The 21362-nt window shown below is 39.4% G+C and overlaps 1 protein-coding gene across 1 annotated transcript; it reads left to right on the top strand.

Moving 5' to 3' along the window:
• The first annotated feature begins 1982 nt into the window (after positions 1-1982).
• Positions 1983-19851, top strand: LOC139458898 (folylpolyglutamate synthase, mitochondrial-like). The gene is made up of 13 exons (XM_071240334.1): positions 1983-2078; positions 8251-8349; positions 10067-10185; positions 11113-11227; positions 12304-12543; positions 12945-13022; positions 13637-13781; positions 14234-14332; positions 14594-14691; positions 15535-15587; positions 16084-16159; positions 17549-17615; positions 19424-19851. Exons 1-13 carry the CDS (start codon positions 1983-1985, stop codon positions 19849-19851), a joined length of 1713 nt encoding a protein of 570 aa, XP_071096435.1.
• Positions 19852-21362: the final 1511 nt, after the last annotated feature.

The following is a 21362-nucleotide window of genomic DNA, read 5'->3' as shown; positions in this document are numbered from 1 at the left end:
AGTATAGTCTTGTTCTTAAGCATTACTTTGGTACATGAGAATTGGTACGGTATGCAATTCAGGTGTTCCCAGGTGGAGACAAGGTATTGTCCGCCATACAGCACATCAGATAACTCATATTCACGACAAGCGGGTCAACATGTGACAGGAAATGTGTGTACGGAATTCCCCAGCAAAGCCAAATTTCGAAAATAACTGCTGTTTTTCTATTTAGACGAAGTATATTGCTAACACGGAGGTACTATAAATATTTGTATTTTGCATTTCGGATCAGGCTTATGCCAGAGAAACTAACGATTTGGCAACTGTTTGTACAAAGCCTATTCATCAAGTCTGGTTGGTATTATGTATATCGCGCCTACAGTGATGATTGAAAAACTAGCAGTCACATATGTCTTATTACAGTCGGTGATGATATGCTAGATGCGGAGAATATCCCTTTCTCACTGTGAACCTCTCACAATGTCATCGAGTTACGAGGATGTATAACATATATCGGAAGACTGGTGAAGATGAGCGCACACAGTATGTTGTTTGTTTGTTTGTTGCTTAACGCCGCACTCAGTAATATTCAAGCTTTATGACGGCAGTCTGTAAATAATCGAGTCTGGACCGATGCTCATGTTTACAATCCAGTGATTGATATCATGAGCATCGATCCACGCAATTGGGATCGATGACATGCTTCAACCAAATCAGCGAGCCCATGGGTTGCTGAAGGCCTATTCTACCCCGGATCTTCACGGGTCCACACACAATGTATTGATAAGTGTATTGACAATGTCTAGTGACGATAAATCCTGTACTCGGCAATTATATGTAGTATAACGTACAAGGGGTCCAGGACTGTCCCACTTGCAACCTAAGAATGATTGTCGTCAGGGGCTACTAAATGAATCGGATGGTCAGACTCGGTGACGTCATGACTTGCATATGATTGTATTCAAACTGTGTGAATCGATGTATATGTATCTGGTCCTGATTTGATTTTTTTCTGACCTCGGTCCTATAAGCTGGAACATTGTTTGGTGCAGCATAAAACAACAAACAATCAAAACCAGTTATATGCATGTATAAATTAGTGATTGGCCGAATGTTTTTGTTTTGTTTAGATAATACTGTACATCAGATTTTCCCAAGTCTTGTGACGCGATAGATATTACATTATAATACTTGATGCGCCAAATGAAAAGTTGTAATTTATATATGACCTGTATATCCCCTGCTCATCGGGTTTTCTGTTTAAATGTATTGCTCCATTACAACAGTATATCTCAAACACAATATATCACATCGTTTATTTAGTATATTCAGGGGTTGAGACTGCTACCAGTCTTAACTTGTAAAGTAAATACTTTGACATATGTTGTTGTTGTTGTTTTTCTGAAGGTGATTTTCTCATCGGTAAAATTATGGTCTAACGTCGATGCGATACTAATTCGGCAATCAGAATGTAGGACTAAAACAGATTGCAGAATGTTACATTTGATCATCTAATATACAGCTGTACAAAATAAGACAAGGAGTGCGTATTTGCCCCACCGGTTGTATCCATCACAAACACATGCAACGACATGTCAATTGTTCACATGAAAAGAATTTATATGGTAAAAAAAAAAGGAACTGCTTCAGATATCACCCTTGTGGTTTCTCTTGTATATATAGTGTGTATGGGTAAATCAGTCAAATCCAAAAGTCCTCTTCATTGTGCTTCTAAGGGTATTCATAACCAGAAATAATTATAATTATGACGCTAGTGCTATCAGAAATTGATACCAACCAACTTAATATCTTTGTTCCGTCACAATAACCATAATATTGCTTACGTGCCATATTATTTCCTATCTAGCACATTTACTATAGATCATGAATTAAGTCTAAGGGTTTATTTCCATTTACAAATACTTCCTGTAGAGTATAAAATGATGACAGCTTTACCATCAGTCATTCAGAAGCTGTGTGGTAACGACGAAGAGCGAACGATGATGAGAACACTGAAGTGTTGTGGTTGGGTTGAAAGATGTGCACGTGGGACAAAATTTGGAAAACAGATCAGGCATCACTCTATATCATACGACGTGAGTTATTCTAGATCTAATACGCCGTTCTCGCATGTCTCGATTATATCTCAACGTCTCGCTTACAAACACACAACACCATGTCGCGGAAGCAAGGCCAAATTATATTCTGTTGGTAGAAGGTTGTCGCAGCATAGCGTGTTTCGATAATAGCTGCAAAAAGCTGTATGTCAGCTACAGTTACTCTGTGTATGGAGTTTGGTTGAGAAGATAGCGGGATTTGTTTGTTTTTTTTCTTTTTGTCTTTACGTTTTGTTTAGATGTTTTTTTGTTGTTCTTCTTTTGGTTTTGTTTGGTTTTAGTTTTGGTTTTGTTTCTTTGTTGTTGTTTTTGCTGTTGTTGGGTTTTGTTTTGTTTTTTTTGGGGGGCGGGGGGTATATTTTGGTATGATTGAATTGGGGTTTATTTTCAGGTGGACTTTATAATGTTGCGCCGAAGGTAATGTGTGTGGGTATTGATGTAGCTTTAGATTGTGAACGGTCTTTCACTTGTATCCTAGTTTGTGAGATGCCCCCCTTAATCCCCCACTGTCTTTTCAATCACCACGTTTGGGTCGTTTTATGTCTATAACAATAGATGTTGGACAAGTTGGAAGACCCCGTTGCACGTTCATAGTTTTGTTTTCATTTTTACATTCTGTATTGGGACAGAGTAATAGAAGGTTTTGGAAGTGGGATTCCTGTAGACAAGTACTAAAATAACAACTGTTTGACTAAATTCTGCTCTCTATTTCCAATTTTATTCATTTCATTTTTTAAAGTTCTTCGAAACTGGTAAGAAAACCGTAAACATGATCACATGGAAATGTTACCCCGTGGGAACTGTCTATTACTAATTTGATGCTTTCTCCAATTTAGTATTTTTAAATATCCTCCACTAGGTATTAGAAACAGAAAAGACATTGCATTCACCTTTAATCCCATACATTTGTATTCTCCTTTAATCCCATCCTCCCTGGACCAGTGAAGATCCGGGGTAGAATAGCTCTTCAGCAACCCATTCTTGCTATAAAAGGCGACTATGCTTGGCGTAAAAGGCGACTAAAAGGATCGGCTGGTCAGGCTAGCTGACTTGGTTGATGCATGTCATTGATCCCAATTCCGTGAATCGACGCTCATGATGTCAATCCCTTGATTGTCTGGCCCAGATGTGATTATTTAGAGACTGGAGAGTGTCGTCGTTGTCGAACACGACGATACATCAAGTCTCCTCAGAGGTGTTCTATGGGGGACATGTCGGGTGAGCGTGCAGGCCACGGCAGGACGTTGACGTTGTTGCCTGCGAGGAAGTTAGTGACAATTCTGTCTGTATGGGCTCTAGCGTTGTCATGCTGATAAATGACACCACGTGGCTGCTGTTGGAGAAATGGTAGGACAGCTGGACGAAGAATGTTATCCATATAACGCTGAGCTGTCAAGTTTCCGTCAACGATGACCAGCGGTGTTCTTTCCTCCCCACAGATCCCTCCCCATAACATGACACTCCCTCAACCTTCGACGGTAAACACGTTGTCGTCCATCAGCCCTAAACATACAGAATCGACTTTCGTCAGTGAAGACAACCTTCTGCCAGTCACGTCGTTGCCAACGTCGTACAGTCTGGGCCCATCTCAATCGTAGACGACGATGTTGCGCTGTCAATAGCTGTCCTCTGTATGGTCTAAGAGCCCTGATTCCATGAGCCCTGAGTCTCCTGGCCACTGTCTGTCGACTAACCCTGTGACCTAAGGCATTTGCCGCCGATGACGTCACTGTCAGGAAGCGATTTCGGAGGTGCAAGGTACGCAAGTACCGGTCATCATGGGGCGTGGTCACCCTGGGTCTGCCTGTTCTTGGCCTGTCAGCGGTCCGCTCTATCTGTCTGTAACGTTGCATCAAGTTGGTAACGGCAACACGGGAGCAACCGAAGGTTCGTGCAATATGGGCGTGGGTGGCTCCCATCTGTACCATACCCAAGGCTCGTTCACGTTGTTCGACTGTGAGTCGTGGCATTTCTTTTGTGTTTTTTTATCACTCTGGATGTCTGACTTGCCGTTGCAATCGTTTTATACCCTTACCCGCACGTGCATTTGCAGTTGTCCGTGGTGCACGTGTTTTTCACTTTTTCGCGTGTTATCTCGCAAAAATGTAACAGACGATTAACATTTTCTGCATACACTATGGTTGTATTTAGGTTATGTGTTTTAGATAGACTTCATCTAAAACAAATTTTACTTTGTCTGAAATTTATATTTTCAGTTGGTAAAGTTTCTTTTGGATGTCAGTTTTTAAGCATTCAGTTTATAAGCATTCATACAGTTGGCACATTGGTTTTTCGATTCATACCTCAATGAACCGAAAAATACACAGTGCTTATAATTAAATTCCACAACATAAAACGTGTTTTATCTACAACAGTTTAACCAAAAACAGTTGTATATATCAAAACAGACAAAAATGACGAGATTGATAAACATTCCAGGTGTAGGAATACATACTGTGGCGTGACATGAATCAGGTGATCATTTAATTTATGCACATATACACAGTCAGTAGCCAATCAACGGATAGCAGGATCAAAACAATGTTCATTTGACCTGTCAATGAAGACAAGAGGCGAAAAGAACTGCAACAGTCAGACTGTAACGAACCGGGAGAAATATGTCCGGGAGAAGGCAGCTGTTTCAAATACATGGTCAGTTACCGCCAAATTTAAACATTACTTCCCTGATAAAGGTAAAACACAGTTCGAAAAATGCTATTTAAAAATGAAACCCGAAGACATTAAAGTTGAACCGAGGCGAGCAGAAAAAAAAACCAGGCGAGCGAGCCTGCACGTTTGCTGTTTCATTCATTCTCGGCCTTCGGTTTCAAAGGTTTGTTTGGACAATGAATACGTATGAAAGTCGCTAAATGTCCTGTGCATGACGATACACGTGAGCAGAAAGGGAATTCCCTCGACTGTAATATTGGGATTCCCCGACATTACGAAGAAATAAAAGTAGTGCGCCTCGATGGGCGTGGCTTAATTTTTACATTCATTGCGAAATGAATGTAACACGTGACCAATTCAGCTAATCAGAATACAGGAATTTCAATGAACACAACGAAAATTTAATTATTCAACGTTTAATGAATTTCAGGGGATCCTCTTGAATAAAATAAAGCAATAATTACCACATATATTGTTCCTGATGTTAAAATGTAGCCTTTGCCTCCATGCTCTTAGGCCCATTTTTTAATAGTTCGTGTCAACAGGAAGGATATCCTTTCATTTACATATATAGTCATATTCGGATGATGTCTCCACATGTACATGTATGTAAGGGCAAATATCTTCTCTATATTTAATCAGTTTTCCTCGTGGCTTTTCTGGGCTTGTTGAACATAAGCTTAAGGGTTACAGATGTATATTGTTATCATTGTATTTTAATGCGACTTCAATGTTATTATATACCATCTTATAATTACTTACATATTTTACATTGGACGTTTTATATTTAAATGCCACCATAAATTTCTATTAATGCTTGTATATTCAACACATTTGAAAATATTTTAAAACACATTATTGTAAACTATTAGTGTACGTTGAAAAACATATACTGTAAAGGATCGAGTAGGTGATATATTGACAGAAGCGCTTGGAGTTATTCAACAGGCAGAGAAAACAGAACTACTTTATCCCCTTCAACTGATGCAGTCAATATAATTCGCTGTTCGCTGTTCATAATTCCGTCCCATGGGCATGCCAGAAAACTATGAGCGTGGGTTGGGGTTGAACCTGTTCGCCCCAATTATGTTTCTAGATTTGCCAGAATCACAAGAGTGGTAAACGTATAAGGCCTGTATTATTTCGATCTTTCCCCCCACACCCAGCTGACACTTCATGATACAACTGCAATACTGTTCAAAGCAGCGTTAAACCCAACCCCCTCAATTATAACAATGAACAATGTGCTTTCACCCAGAAGGCAAACATATTGCACCGCCGTTTAACCATATGGATTTAACGGATATGTTATTACAAATATATTCTTGATTTGATCAAGAATTCATAGCCGTTTCCAGCTGTGACTTGTGTCTTGTAATGTATTCCACTTAACAAATCCATTATGTGGGAAGCATTAAAATGAATAGAAATTATTATCAGAATATCTTTCTGAATAGTAAATAGGAGTGAGTATTCTTTGTTCCTTACAGATGATATTTGCAACGTAGAAACACATTAGGGTAATTGTGTCATTCTTAAATATTCAATGTTTAAGACGTAATTTCCCCAATGAAGCTCCGTGAAGATCCGAAAATGTTTTTTTGTTTGTTTATTTATTTAACGCCGCCCCACTCAGCAATATTCCAGTTATATGACGGCGGTCTGTAAATAATTGAGTCAGGACCAGATAATCCAGGGATTGACAGCATGAGCATCGATGCGCGCAATTGAGATATGATGACATGTATCAACCAGTGAGTGAGTGAATTAAAATTAACGTCGCATCGGTATTATTTCACCCATATAGCATAGACCAAGTTAATTTATTCACAATTTAGTATATTTAAAAACAATTTATGAAACATATTTGAGCATACAGTATTCGAAAACATTGCATGAAACATATTTGAGCATTACAATATCAGGTATACAGTTTTAAAACACAGGCTATAGGCCACCAGTGACCAAAGCTAGGCCACCTCGCAGGGAATCATGGGGACTTACAGTACCTCTGCTGGAGATAACGGTTCGTAAAGAGTTGTTTTAGCTGCAGCATCGGCTTTTGAGTTACCTATGATACCTACATGACTTGGCAACCAGATAAAGACGATGTCACATTGGCCAGTAGAAAGACCATTGACAAGTTCTACAATGTCTAGGATTATAGGATGATTTGAGGAGACACTTTTAAGTGTCTGAAGGCATGACAATGAATCGTAGAAGAAGATGAAATATGTAGATTGTGTTTGATGTTTGATATAGGCCAAAGCTGTAAAGATAGCTTTGGCCTCAACAGTAAAGATAAAACTATTATCTGGGATTCTTGAGGAGACAGTTCTGGCACTTGCAACTTTGCCACCATTCTTGGACCCGTCTGCAAAAATGGATCTATGAAAATTATATTTTGATTGTAATTGGTTATATGCTTGTAGATATACCACAATATTAGTTTCTGACTTTTGTAGCTGGGTAGAGTAAGGTCTAACTCTGGCTTCACTATATGCCAGGGAGGAGAAGGCGGTAAGGTGAGATGATATTTAGGTCTATTTTAGCGGCAGTGGTGTGTAGTTGAATTCTGATTCTAAGTGGTGGAATAAAGTTGGACAGATTTTGAAACTGGTTTTCATATTGAGGGTGAAAAATTGCAATTGTATGCAGGATTTGATATATGTGAATGCAATTTAGAAATGTATTGCAGTGAAAGTTTAATGCGGCGCTGTTCGTGTGAAGGTTCATCAGACCCCACATACAAACTGTCTTAGGCCCTGATGGTGTATTGAATCTTATTTTTCTAATTTGCTTTTACAAGCTCCACCATAGACAATGTAACCGTAGTCTACTTTGGAGCGTATTAACGATCTGTGCAAGTGAATGAGGGTTGTCTGATACCCTCCCCACTCGGAATTTGAAACGGCTTTTAACAAGTCGAGAGCCTACAGGCACTTTGCCTTGAGATATTTTATGTGTGGTAAGAATGTGAGTTGACAGTCAAGTATGAGGCCCCGGAATGTGGCCTGTTCTACTACGATAGGAGTACCATCTAAACATAAATATGAGTACTTGTGACGCTTAAATTTACGACAAAAGTGAATACAGTTTATTTGGATTGAGAACATTTGAAGCCATTTTCGTTGGCCTATTTTGTTAAAACAGAGCTGTAGCTGACTTTCTATTGTATTCATATTCTTACCACGACAAGAAACGTTGAAATCGTCCACAAAAAGTGAACCATCAACGCTATTGTTTCATACTTTAGTGAGACTATAAATTTTGATGCTGAAAAGTGTGACTGAGAATAAAGATTGTGTGAAATAGTGTGTGCACAAGGCATGATTTGACCAGCTGATTCTACCGCCCGTCTGGACAAACTTAGGGTCGAAGTGGTATGTTGGACTAAGAAGCACTATTGCCGGCTCCTTCGCCCTCAACCACCAGACTCCCTTCCTCTGGACAACATTCACACTTTGTTGATTTGTTTCAGGAAACCATGAAAACCTGGCATAGTTTGCATAAACCAAACTTCAACTACCTCGCAAACATCCGTCACATGAAGCACTGGATGAAGCGGATTGGACGTAATGTAAGGAATCTATTTTATCAATTGATCCACATATAATCGTGTCAATTTGGATATGCATATGTAATTGTGTCTTGTCATTTATGTGTTCACATGGACATAAAAGTCCATATGAAGAGTGAGTGAGTGAGTTAGGTTTTACTCTGCTCTTAGCAATATTCCAGCAATATCATGGCGGGGGACATCGGGAATGGACTTCACACATTCCATCTATGTGTTCCTTCGGCGTGACGAGCGAATGCTTTTAACACAAGGCTAACCTACCTTCCCTCATATAACGAGAGATGCATTCCTGGCTCCAGCCTTGTTAAGATTCAAAGTAAGACATACCCCAATATGTAAGTCGTTTTTTTGGTTTTTATTGTTTAACTGTTTTATTGTTCCCAGAGTTGACGATTACAGTATTCCGTCAAAAACATATTTCGAATAGCATAGAGTGGCACGTATGATGTATGATCGTGTCTTTTTGCATAAGCATATGTAATTGTGCCCTGTCACTTGTGTGTTAATAGTCATACCATGCATATGTTAATATGGACATAAGAGTTCATATGAAGAGAGATATATCGCAGGGTCCAGCACATTTGTTAACATTCAAAGTAATGCTTCTCAGAAACATTCAGATACCTAAATGTGTGAGATGAAGGATTTCCTGACAGGAGATATCTTTGACAAATTTCGGCATTTACACAAGTGGCCCATCTAGGTATCCACATGGGTACTAATTGTTCCGCTCTCTCAGCTGACGCGTTTCTTGTCACACTCGAAACGAAAATTATACCTACACCAGGTAAATCAAAGAAGGGACGCGTTGCCAAAACGTTCAACCTGTTTCAAATAAATAGATGGCTTATTTCCTTCCGACAATTCCACGATAGATGCGTATCTTCACCTCAGCTTTCAATCAGCGTTGGAAATCAATGAAACAACCGAGACACAATAATGAACATCTTGTCTGGATCAGAGAAATGATGGCAGCTTCTGTTTCAAACGGTACAAGAAGATTTTCCAATCGTGAATCCCCCTTCATGTAGAGCAATGTACCCCAAGATCAAGCTTGTGGCGTCTACATTTCTAAATTGCTTACGTACTTAGTAGCATGTACATGTTTTGCAAATTGTATGGAAATACACATTACGCTTACAACTAAGCTTTTCGTTCACAGTTTCAACATCAACGATCTGGAGAAGTCATTCCAGAATTGGATGATTGACATTCAGAGTATTTACCAAACATGACATGTCACACATGTTTCATCTTACTCACTGGAAATTGCAACTAGTGAAAATGTTGATAGTGGCAGGTGCTACCGTTAGAGCAGGAACGTTTTAGCTCAGTGTCATTACTGATTTTCAATGATTCATTCATTGCTATTTAGCCATTTAACCACTGAAGAATCTGTTTCTCTTTAGAGCATTTCAGTGATATCATTGTATATCAGTTTAAGAGAATGCCCGACTATAGGACTTGAACTCACAACTACCCAGTGTTGACGAAGCCGGGACACAATTCAGATGCTCCTGGCCTGGTTTGTAGGTCTCTCTTAAATTTGATAAGTATTGGTGTACAATTTATACTTTAAATCTCACATCAGTTGACCGGAATGGGGCAGACATTGGTAATAGCGTCCTCCTACCAGTCTATACTGATGACAACTGTATATATCTCTGAAATGAATGGAAGCTGGTGATGTTTAGATGTCAATTCTTTCTTCCTACAGATGGAAGACCTTTCCAAACTGAACGTTCTGCATATCACTGGCACAAAAGGCAAAGGCTCAACAAGCGCTTTTTGTGAAAACATTCTTCGTCACCATGGCTACAAGACTGGCGTATACAGGTGAGTTCGACTCAGAGCTTGACACGAGTGAGTGCGTGAGTATGGTTTTACGCCGCTTTTAGCAATATTCCAGCAATATCATGGCGGGGGACACCAAATATGGGCTTCAGGCATTGTACCGAAGCCTGTCATCAAAATATTAACTAACTTCAGTCTCGATTAATTTTGAAAAGACCTGAATGTCAGGATTTCCTAAATCACAATATCAGCGTTCTAATTTGCAAAGACAATTTTTGTAGCTATTCACATTGATATTGAACATTAGAACACTTTGAAACCTTTACAAATTTGTATACTCGCATCCTAAAACATGGGATATATACACACCATGAACAACACGTAAATTAGATTCTCATTACTTCTTTTATTCCACAGGAAGAGCAGAGAACATGATTTCTTTTTAAATGACCAGTTGGTGATCATTTTAGGGATTAACAATTAAACTACTATTGAATATGGATCAATATAATTGTTGATCTTATGATAAATGTCAATGTCGATTTTCTTCGCAGAGGCAGGTTTCTTCATGTTGTTATGTACGATTGCTCAGAAAAGAATATTACTGTAAAGTTGCTGTCCTTTACAGAAAGATGGATTACCCGTGAAGATCCGAAGTAGATTAGGTCTTCAGCAACCAATGCTTGCCGGAAAAGGCGACTGTGCTTGTGGTAAGAGGAGACTAACGGAAGCGGGTGGTCAAGCTCGCTGACTTGGTTCATGCATGTCATCGATCCCAATGGCGTGGATCGATGCTCATGTTGTCAATCACTGGATTGTCTGGTCGAGACTCGATTATTTTACAGACCGCCGTCATAAAGCTGGAATACTGCTGAATGCGGCGTTAAACAACAAACAAACCAAACATTGTTCACTCGTCACCATATGAACACCAATAACGAAACATATTTTGCCTTCTGTCATTCATAGCTCTCCTCACCTGGTGAGCATAACCGAGAGATTCCTTTTTGACGGCAAGCCAGTCGAGACGAACGTGTTCAAGGACCACTTTTGGGACATCTATAATAGACTCTTATACTCAAGGGTACTAATATTTACAATCTGAGAAAATTGTTATTTTGTAGGCAATACGAATATTAGTCATCGTGAATTGGTTGGAATATTTGGGCAAGACCTTGTCACCAAGAGTGTTCCCCTCCTCCCTAATCTGTTTCCTTATGCGTACGAGTCATAATTCTGATCAAAACAAGGGAATGTGGACAATAAGTTAAACTGATGCTTCGGGTATATGATGATCAGGGCTCCGTTCTACAAAGCGATCTCAGAGCTAAGATGATCGTAACTCCCATACTTTCACACAGGCTTACGACATTCACAGCACTAAGATCGCTCTGTGGAACGGGCCCCTATTGCCGTTAACAAGTGGTATGACAAGAGTATCAATTCCACATTATCGTTAATGTCGAGCAATGTTCCAGCAGCTCCTTTTGACTTTTGGCGTTTACGTTTCACATCTTGTGGTTCTTTTACTGTCCTTTGTCGACAAATTGTACAAGTCATATTTACGTATTATTACTGTACAACTTGATTTAGGCACGATATAGCTGAAATATTGCCGATGTTACTATAAATTTTAACTCACTCACAACTTGTGAGGTACAAACTAGGATGCTCTTTAAATGAAGATTTCAAAGGGGGTCTTACTTTTTGCTCAAACGTTTATTTATCAGTGTTACACATTGGTAGGGCTTAGTAGATCATTACAAAGGGTTTATGGTGGACATATTTTGACTTGTGCCATGTGTTCCCGTGTTATTCCATTTGAACAATTGATTTGCCTTTGGATGTGTTTGTTACGGGTGGGACAGGATGCGCTCACCTTTTCGCCAACAAATGCTTGTAATACTGTTTGAACCATACAATGGACTAATTCTCATGGTTATGGAAAGGGTGTTGTTTTTTATTTAATTGCATTCAACGTTTTGGTTCACGCTTCGCTGTTGATAAGCGAATGAATGAGGGACTTTAAAAAGAACGATGTCAGACTAATACTCGACATATTACGGTGATCTCGAAATAGTTCAATAAATACATCCCGAGGAAAATGTCACAAACATCAGGAACAGAAATGGATAATGAAAATCAATTCACTATTTACAGGAATCTGAAGACGATATGCCACATGCATTTGCCTTTCTGACACTTCTGGCTTTCGACCTTTTTCTTGCACAAGGAGTTGATGCTCTGATTCTTGAAGTGGGAATTGGAGGCCAGTACGACTGCACGAACATTGTTGAAACACCAACTGTGTGTGGCGTTACCTCGCTGCATGTGGATCATATAAGTCTGTTGGGAAACACTATAGAATCAGTGGCCTGGCACAAGGGAGGGATCTTTAAAGTAGGTTTCTGCATGCCATATAACAATGAAAAGATATTGTTAATGTTCGAATAATCAATAATCTATTGTGATGTCCATGTTAGAAAAAATCATGAATTTGAACTGCTAGTATAAAATAATGAAATGATATTGTTTAAGTTCGGATATCAATAATCAATTGTGATGTCTATGTTAGTGAAAATCACGAATCTGAACTGCTAGTTAATCTGTAGAAATTAATGTAGCTGGGACATGATGTGACATCCGATCCTCATTTCCGTCTACTCGCATGCAATCCATATTACCTGTAACACGTGCCATAGTTGTCAAATACAGTGCACCATTCTGTAAAGGTAAAGATACATATGGTTTATTGAAACCATTATAATCGTCAGTCGAAGTCACGATTCGGTACATTTCAGCCAGGAACACCAGCAGTGACAGTGCCTCAAGACCCACGTGCGATGAAAGTCCTAGAAGACAGAGCTGAGGAAATAGGGGTAAAACATGTTCAGTAACTCAGACACGATTATTCAGGATATTATGTCCCCTTCTCCCCTTGGTCTAGTGGATCGAGTGGGTGCCTGGAGAGCGTAAGGTCAATGGTTCGATCCCCTGCCCATGCCATAAAAGACGACGAGAGATTGTATATGTTGTTAGCCTTCGTGGCGTCCGGCATTAATAGTACACCACATAGACTGTTCAGCTTGGCATTAGTGCAGTGCGTCTGAATGTGGTATCCATTTTAAACCACGGCATAATATTTCATTGGGTTAGCAATGTAAAACCAGCATTAGTCATGACTACAGTAAACAGCCAAACACAAATCGGTGGTTATACATAAGGGCGATTATCTTGAACGCGACGTTAAACACCATGTCACCTTACCTCACCTTACCTATGTATATCCGCCAATGTGGACGGAACTCAAAACGTGCTTTTCTTCAGTTGAGCTTTTCGATCAGTGAGCAGGGTTATATAGTCGTGATAATCTCAAACATTTTGGATACATACGTTTTTTATGATTTGATTGTATAGACATGATTTAAGCAAAAGCATTCAATGTTTCCTGAATTGAACTGGCATTATTCCAACTATTTGTTTCCTATACTAGACAACCTTATATGAAACCCCGTCACTGGCTTCCTATGACAATGGACCTGAGCCAATCAGATTGGGTATTCCAGGTCACGTGCAGAATGTCAATGCCTCCCTTGCACTACAGATGTGTAAAATTTGGCTGAAGACTGGAGGAAATGGTAATAACAAACGTTTACAGGAACCTGTTCCATAAAGTTATCTCAGTGCAAAGGGTAGGATCATTTAATACTCGGTTTTTGGAGAATGAACGGGGGGATTGTGTGCGTCACATAAAGACATATAATTTTTTACCCTCAATAATTAGCTTGACCCAAAACACTTTTTGACGTTTTTTTTAAAAAGAACTTAGACAAGTTCTTTTTTGTCAATTATTTTCTGGAACAAAATGTTTAACTTAAGTTCTTATCCAAATTCGGTGATGAAATGAAATCACTGGTGATGAAAAATGTTACTTACTCATACATGTCGCTATAAATAGGCGTACATTTCAGAAAGACACCACGCAACGTAAAACACATCTTTTTCCACAAATCCAATTCAAAATTTGTGCCATATTTTTTTTAATATGAATTATCATATGGTTAATATTGGTATACAATATACGTGACAGGTTTCCGGAAGACATCAGCTGATGAAATAATCTCATCGACTATCATGAAAAGAAGCGAAAAGGCACAAGGATTCAAACTGACTGACAGCATCAAGAATGATAAGAATATTTATTGTTTATACATACAAAAACGCAAAACAAATCTCGAAGTCATTTCTATAAACAAACAAGCCACCATAATAACTTCACAGAATGCTTAGTTGATCATTAACATAATAAACTGTGGAAAACAATTCGAAATCAGTGACATTTTTTGTATATTTTCAGAAAACTCATAGTAATAGTTTATGGGTGGTATTTCGCCAATTTAGTGTAAAATGAAACCTCTTTATTGGTACTGACATTGGTTTTCCTTTCTAAGTTTGGCCCAAACAAATCTCCCGGGAAGGGCCCATATCATCTCCCGGCCTGGAGTGACCTACTACCTGGACACGGCCCACACTGACCTCAGCATCCAGGTATTCATGTAGCCTCTGTAATTTATTTATTCTTCAAATCAGAGGACAACGCTAAATATACTTTGTGGTTACTTTGACAATGAATTGGTTATGACTGACCCCTTTGGGGCTTCCGGGTGAACAAGCTTGTCGTAAGAGATGGTTTAGATCAGGTTTCAGGCTCGCTTACTTGGTTGATTGCTTGTCATCGTACCCAGAAGTCGCGAATCGTTCCTCATAACATCAATCTACACTCGATTATTGAAGGACCGTCATCATATTGGTGGAATAATGCTCCGTGGTGTTAACCAAAAAATAAACAAAAGCTTTTGAGTGTAAACCTGTTGGTAAAAATTGCTTTCAGTCAGTGTTGCAGAATATCATCTTTGTCACTGTGGTCTGTAAATGATCGAGTTCAGGAAAGGCTGTCCGAAGCAAAGGTCTAAGATACGAAGACACACAATCAGCCTGGTCCATATTGTAGCTACCCAAACCTCATACCAACTCCTGTCCTGCCCTAAAATCACCATTTGGTGAATAAATACTAACATTATTATATTATTCCAAAGGTATATTTAACCATTCATGTCCCATTCATAGCTATGGAAAGTAGGATATTTCTTTCTTTCAATTTGTCAAAAAAAATCCTGTTAAGTGAAAGTGTTGTGATGGGACATGACTAGTTTCAAACCTTTGTATGTGCATATTAAATATGATCTAGTAAAGATAATCGAGATGGTTTGATTGATACTGAAAAGACATTGTTTGCACAGCCAGCTTAGCGAATGAGTTGTTACTAATAAGGAAATCTAATTGTTGTCAATTGCACTTTATACAAACGTTATTTTCACTCGTTTGTCACAGCACTGTGCGGAGTGGTTCGATCAAAAAGCTGACGAAGAACGTTCAAAACTGAAGTAAGTTACCTGCAACAGTGAGAGTGAGTTAAGTTTTAATTCACTACCTGTAAGAAGATGTGACTATTTGAGGTAACAGTGGCGTCATTTCTTTGCGAGGAAAGTGACGCAGCCTGTTTGTTCTTATCATCGTGTTTGTACGGGTTCGTTTGGAAATTCTCCTCAAATTCGATCTTTGAAATGTGAGGACGTACAACCATGAGTATATATTGTTTTTACTAACCCCTCCTTAGTAAACACATTTAACATTCGTTGTATTGACACTATGATGAATATTTGTAGTATAACAGGTATTATAAAATATATAACATATACTTTATTTTGTGATTTAATAATCATATCTTGTTGTTCCTTCTTGTGTATATTGCCTGTTTTTATAATTAGGGGAAAATACGTATCATCCGTGTATCCATGGCATATGCGTATCGACATATGCGCACAGATGTTTCTGTCGACTTCTAATGTCACATAATACAAAACACGTTATTCATTACAGCGGACGTGTTGCTCGAGTCCTGATTTTCTACGGAGCTGAAGGAAGGGATCAAAGAAAACATTTATCAATATTACAGGTAAGCATGCACATTACAGCATGTAACAGGTAGGCAACATTCACACGTGCTGTCATTAAGTATTGGAGGGGTCTCAACTCAAGTTATGTCAACAGATTAAGGGGAGATAACCATGCGACTGGTGCTTGGAGTATCAATCCCAAATGAAGTTTGTTTGTTTCCTTGTTTGTTTTATGCCGCGTTTAGCAATAATCCGACTATACTAACGGAAATAGTAAGACATTCCTCGACTTTAAGGTCGTGATTCACAATTTGCTCTTGCATGTTCATGCACGGCGCACAATTTGGATGTTTGAATGTATGCGGCGGAACTGTGTACAGCCGGTTGAGGGAGCACCATGCCAGTGATGCCGTCCAGTGATACACCTAATTTTCCTTCCACGTCACCGTCAGGCACGCCAAGCTAGGAAGTGTTATGGTATGGGGTGGCGTCACAATTCATCGGAGAACGCAGCCTTTCACTGTGAATGGCATATTGAATGGCGTACGCTTCCGGGGCGACTTCATGTTCGACACTTTTTGCAAATGAAGCAACCTAACGCCCGGTTGCTCGTGCTGGAACATACGTTTTGAGACCGCATCACATTTTTTGTACTGCCATGGCCGGCAGATTCTTCACATCTGTCCCATCATAGAATGTATCTGGAATGAGATAAAACGACGCCCGTGAAAGGAGCAGAAGCAGTCGGTAACGCCAGCTCAGTCGAGACAATCTTTGGTTGACATTTGGAACAACAGCTCCCCGGCTGTGTCTTCAGTCCGCCAACGTTGCCTCACCCGTATCAACGCAAATGGTGGTGACACCCGATATTGACATTGTTAATTGAGTTGTTACGCCACCTGTCTTTTAGGGCTTGTCTCTCCGTCTCCTGTTACCAGGTAATGGTTTTGTCAATGAATTTGATAAAACATTGATCAGACGAATTACCAAATATTATGTTGTTATTTGCAAAAAGATAATATTTACAGCAGTTTATATGAAACACAGTTACTTTACATATGACTGCGATCTGTAAATCTTCGCATATGGTCTTGGCAATTATGTGAGCATCGATCCACGCATTTGGGAACCGATCATGCGCAATCAACCAAGTTGCCAATCCTCATCACAGGTAACAGGTTACTGGGGACCTGTATTCTGACCCTGAATCTCCGTGACTCTGGGATGCTTTGGTCATTTAACCAGAAGAAAGAACTCCTGATATCATATTCCAATGATTACCGTGGGATCGAATCCTAAGTTCAATAACAGTGTTCTCTAGTTTAATCAGAGGGTTAAATACCTTCGACCTGTGCCACAATAAGCTGACATTCCATCATTTAAATGAAATCCTTTTTAAAGTAGTTTTAAACCAAACATACTGAGGAATGTCGGTTCTTGTTTTCCAGCAAAGACTTCCACTGGATGCTGTTATCTTTACGCCGTACGCTAGCCCTACTGAAGACTGTTCTATAGGTAAGATTAATTTAATCATAATCACTATGCAATTGTTGAGTTTATCAATAGGGGTATACATGTTACACCCAGACTGTGAATTTAGTCATTTCGTGAAATAACTAGGTCTTTCAGTCATTTCGTTAAATGACTTGTAGGGTTAGTCATTTCATCAATGCTAAATTAGTATAGCTTAAACAAGGCCCATTCGATTTCCAAGTACAGGTATAAGTACCATTTAACCAGAACATGTATCCATGACATAAACCTATGTTAGAAAACCAGAGTGAGTGAGTGAGTTGGGTTTAACGCCGCTTTTAACATTATTCCAGTTATATCACGGCGTGTCAGCTTAATGTGGGAGGAAATTCCGAAGTGATGCAGGTCTCAAACGTTTACCACTTTGGTGAAACACACGAGCACGGGTATGGTGCTGACAAACCTAGAAACAAAATGGGGGCGAACCGGGATTCGAACCCACAATCATAGGCTTCTGGAGTGCCAAAGGGACGCAACTCTGCACCGCGAATCGCGACGCCTTAGACGACTGGGCCACCCGTGCTCCCTATAAAACCTATGCACATAAGATAACCGGAAAAAAAAAATCACTGTTGCACGTGAAATGGTGTTTGTACAAACAACAGCTCAACATAGATTCCTTTGATCCTGATGATGTTGGTAACAACGTTTTTAGCAGTGTTACCAAATTGCTATTAAATGTTACCAGATGGTTACAGATTGATGGTATCGAAGTTGAAGTTGACTGACACAGATACATTCTGAGGATAACATGATCATGAGCAATGTCTTGATGAAAGGATGACGATCTCTTTCACCATAGGCTCAGAAGCATTCTTCAATTAATCAATAATGATGAGCCAACTGTAAAAACACCGTTTTGGCCAAGACATTACTACTGTCCCCACACCCCACCACAAAGATCCGTACTGAGTTGCCAAACGAACATATTTCTTAAGAGATACTTAACCCTTTTCCAAGTGTATATTTGAAACCTTTTTCCAAGTGTATATTTGAAACCGAGGATCTATCTATTTAATTAGGGAAATCAATGAGTTGGTCCGAATTTGACAATCACATATTCAACAGGTTGTGTGCGGACCAGACGTACTTACCTATAAAATTCTGCTACAATGTGGTTGACTGACCTTTAAGGTCTAGGACTCTTATTATGAACCATGGCTGTTTGAACCAGTTACGATGAGTTACGTGTGTGCATATTAAAGCTTGTTAAGCCAATGGCATAATTACCTTCAAGATCGTTTACTCGTTCAGGCTTTCGAACGCGCACATGTCATAGGGGCACTGCTGTCATAATTGGGCATGAAATAAAAGTCAACACCAAGATCAAAGTAGACTTGAACGATTCAGCTATCGATGTGTGATTCTATTTTGGCACATGTCTATTAAGGTCAAGGTCACCAGATGTCACCTGTAAAATGTTTTGACGAAACAATTTTATAATCTGTAGTAATGTTAAGTCAGTAATCATATAAATCTCAGCAGTACATTCAAATCTGGGTAAATGTGTGCACTTAGGCAAGTTATCCTGACGTTTTGTGATCCGTGAAGATCCGTGAAGATGATGCATGTCCTCGTACCTCAATTGCGTATATCGATGCGATAGATGTCATTTACTCGATCGTCAAGTGCACACACGTTTATTTACAGATCGCCGTGAAAAAGCTTGACTATTGCTGAGTGCGGCGTTGAACACCAATTAATCTATCAATCATTTTCTTTAACAGGAAAAAGAAACTTGCATGTTCATATTAACCTATCACATCAAAATATGGTTCGTGTCATTTCAGATTACATCTATGATAAAACCACCAAAGAGGAACAGTTCGCGAACGTTCTGTCTTTCAAGGAATTCTGGGACGACAATACATCCACAACAAACCCAATTCCAACAGAAGGTAAACGTTCCGGCAAGCCATGTGCGTCATTTACAGCGCGAAGTTTTCCAGAGGCTCTCATAGCAGCGACCGGTGGGCGTGACCTCAGCATACGTGGCATAGGTGATTTCATCTCTGAGGGAAAATATCGCATGACATCTTCAGGCGATCTCTACAGAGATCCGAGTGTTACTCATGCAACAACAAAAGATGGAATATGTCTTGATTATCCACAATTGCCAGAACAGGTTCAGAACGCTGATCATGTTCAAATTCTGCTTGCTGGAGGATTCAAGATAATTGGCCATGGTCTATGGTATCTTCGTGGAAAACTATTCTGAAAGAAAATGATAATAAGTGATGGAAGCTTACTTGTTGGATAAACATGGTCAATATTATTAAATGTTGCGAACTCCATGGTTCCAGAATACCAAATATCTACCTATATTGAGAGCAAGACATGGAAAAGGGACAATGTTTGAATACCTTAGCATTACCTCAGCTATATTATATACGGGCTCATGGTTAATACACCTATTCAAGCTGACATGTCTTCTTGGTTTTAAATACACCATTCCTTTTTCTCGCTATCCTTGTTGCGTGTCGTGTTTTAAGAAATAACGATCTTGTTACGAGTAACAAACGTGGGGATTCCTGTCACCGGTAGCGCATGCTGGTTGTAACAGCCGCTTGCTTAATATAACATAGAGATCGGGAGTCGTATGTGACGGAGTCTGAGGTTGATCTAACTATCAACCACTGGTTCGCATGACCAAGCTGAAAACAATTGTTTCTCATTACAAATGTAACTCGTAACCTGATATTATTCAAATTGGCGGCATACGTATGACACATCCAGATCTACATCCTAACACTCCACAGTCTCAGTTGCCTTAAATCACCAAAAACAAGCATGTTAACCAAACAACCTGTTGAAACGACAAAAGTTGTAATGGTGATTTCCAACTGTCATTTTTATTGCTGATGATGATTGTCGACGTAATTTCATCCAAGAAATATATGCAGTTCTGGTTAAAATAACATAATCTGCTCGAAGATGGCATACTCAAGGCCCCGTAAAGATTCGGCGTAGAAAAGGTCTTCAGCAACCCATGCTTGCCGTAAAAGGTGACTTCACGTGTCGTAAGAGGCGTGTGGTCAGGCTCGCTGACTTGGTTGATACATGTCATCGTATCTCAATAACGTGGATCGATGTTGATGATGTCAATCACTGGATTGTCTGGTCCAGACTCGATTATCGCCGTCATATAGCTGGAATATTGCTGAGTGCGGCGTTAAACAACAAACAAGGTGTACTCAAGATTTACAAAACATTTAAGGCTCACATATACTCTTCAACCATACGTCGGCATACTTTTCATATCTTAGCCATTTTGTAGGAAGCAATAATACAGTTAGTGAAACGGCTTTGGTTTTTTTTGTTCAGGCACTTCATAAGCAAATGTCTGTGATCCAGTCATATAGGTTTCGCCACTATTTTTGCAAATTATGCCCAATGACGTATGTTTTCGGCAGTTCTTCTCTGGTGTTGACGTTTTATATTGATATATAATTTCCAAGTATAATTGTTATGATCGGTCGCTAGAAGATAGATCAACATTGAAAAATGACTGCCAGATTTAGATCGGTTTCGGAACTAAACCAACACAACCACAACCTTGCACGTTGACCATGCAATTCCTTCGGGAACGTGGGTAAGGAGGGGGTTATTCTTTATTTTGACACTGAAGTCAAACATCGTCAAATCGCTCAGAGCCATTAGTATTGTTGATTTTCTTTATCCACAGTAACACAAAGGCTCTCTACTCTTGCTTTAATGAAGTATGTGTGA

Source organism: Haliotis cracherodii, unplaced genomic scaffold, assembly GCF_022045235.1.
Source record: "Haliotis cracherodii isolate W230 unplaced genomic scaffold, xgHalCrac1.p SCAF_13, whole genome shotgun sequence".
NCBI classification, from domain to species: Eukaryota; Metazoa; Mollusca; class Gastropoda; order Lepetellida; family Haliotidae; genus Haliotis; species Haliotis cracherodii.
The sequence above is the reverse complement of the archived record's forward strand: the minus strand, read 5'-3'. Positions and strand labels throughout refer to the sequence as shown.

Bases quoted from the DNA above. Each gene is read 5' to 3' on its own strand.
- LOC139458898 (XM_071240334.1), top strand. From the start codon at position 1,983: ATGATGAGAACACTGAAGTGTTGTGGTTGGGTTGAAAGATGTGCACGT. The intron at 13,782-14,233 runs GTAATAACAAAC...TATACGTGACAG, and splicing joins GCTGAAGACTGGAGGAAATG to GTTTCCGGAAGACATCAGCT. The intron at 14,692-15,534 runs GTATTCATGTAG...CGTTTGTCACAG, and splicing joins ACACTGACCTCAGCATCCAG to CACTGTGCGGAGTGGTTCGA.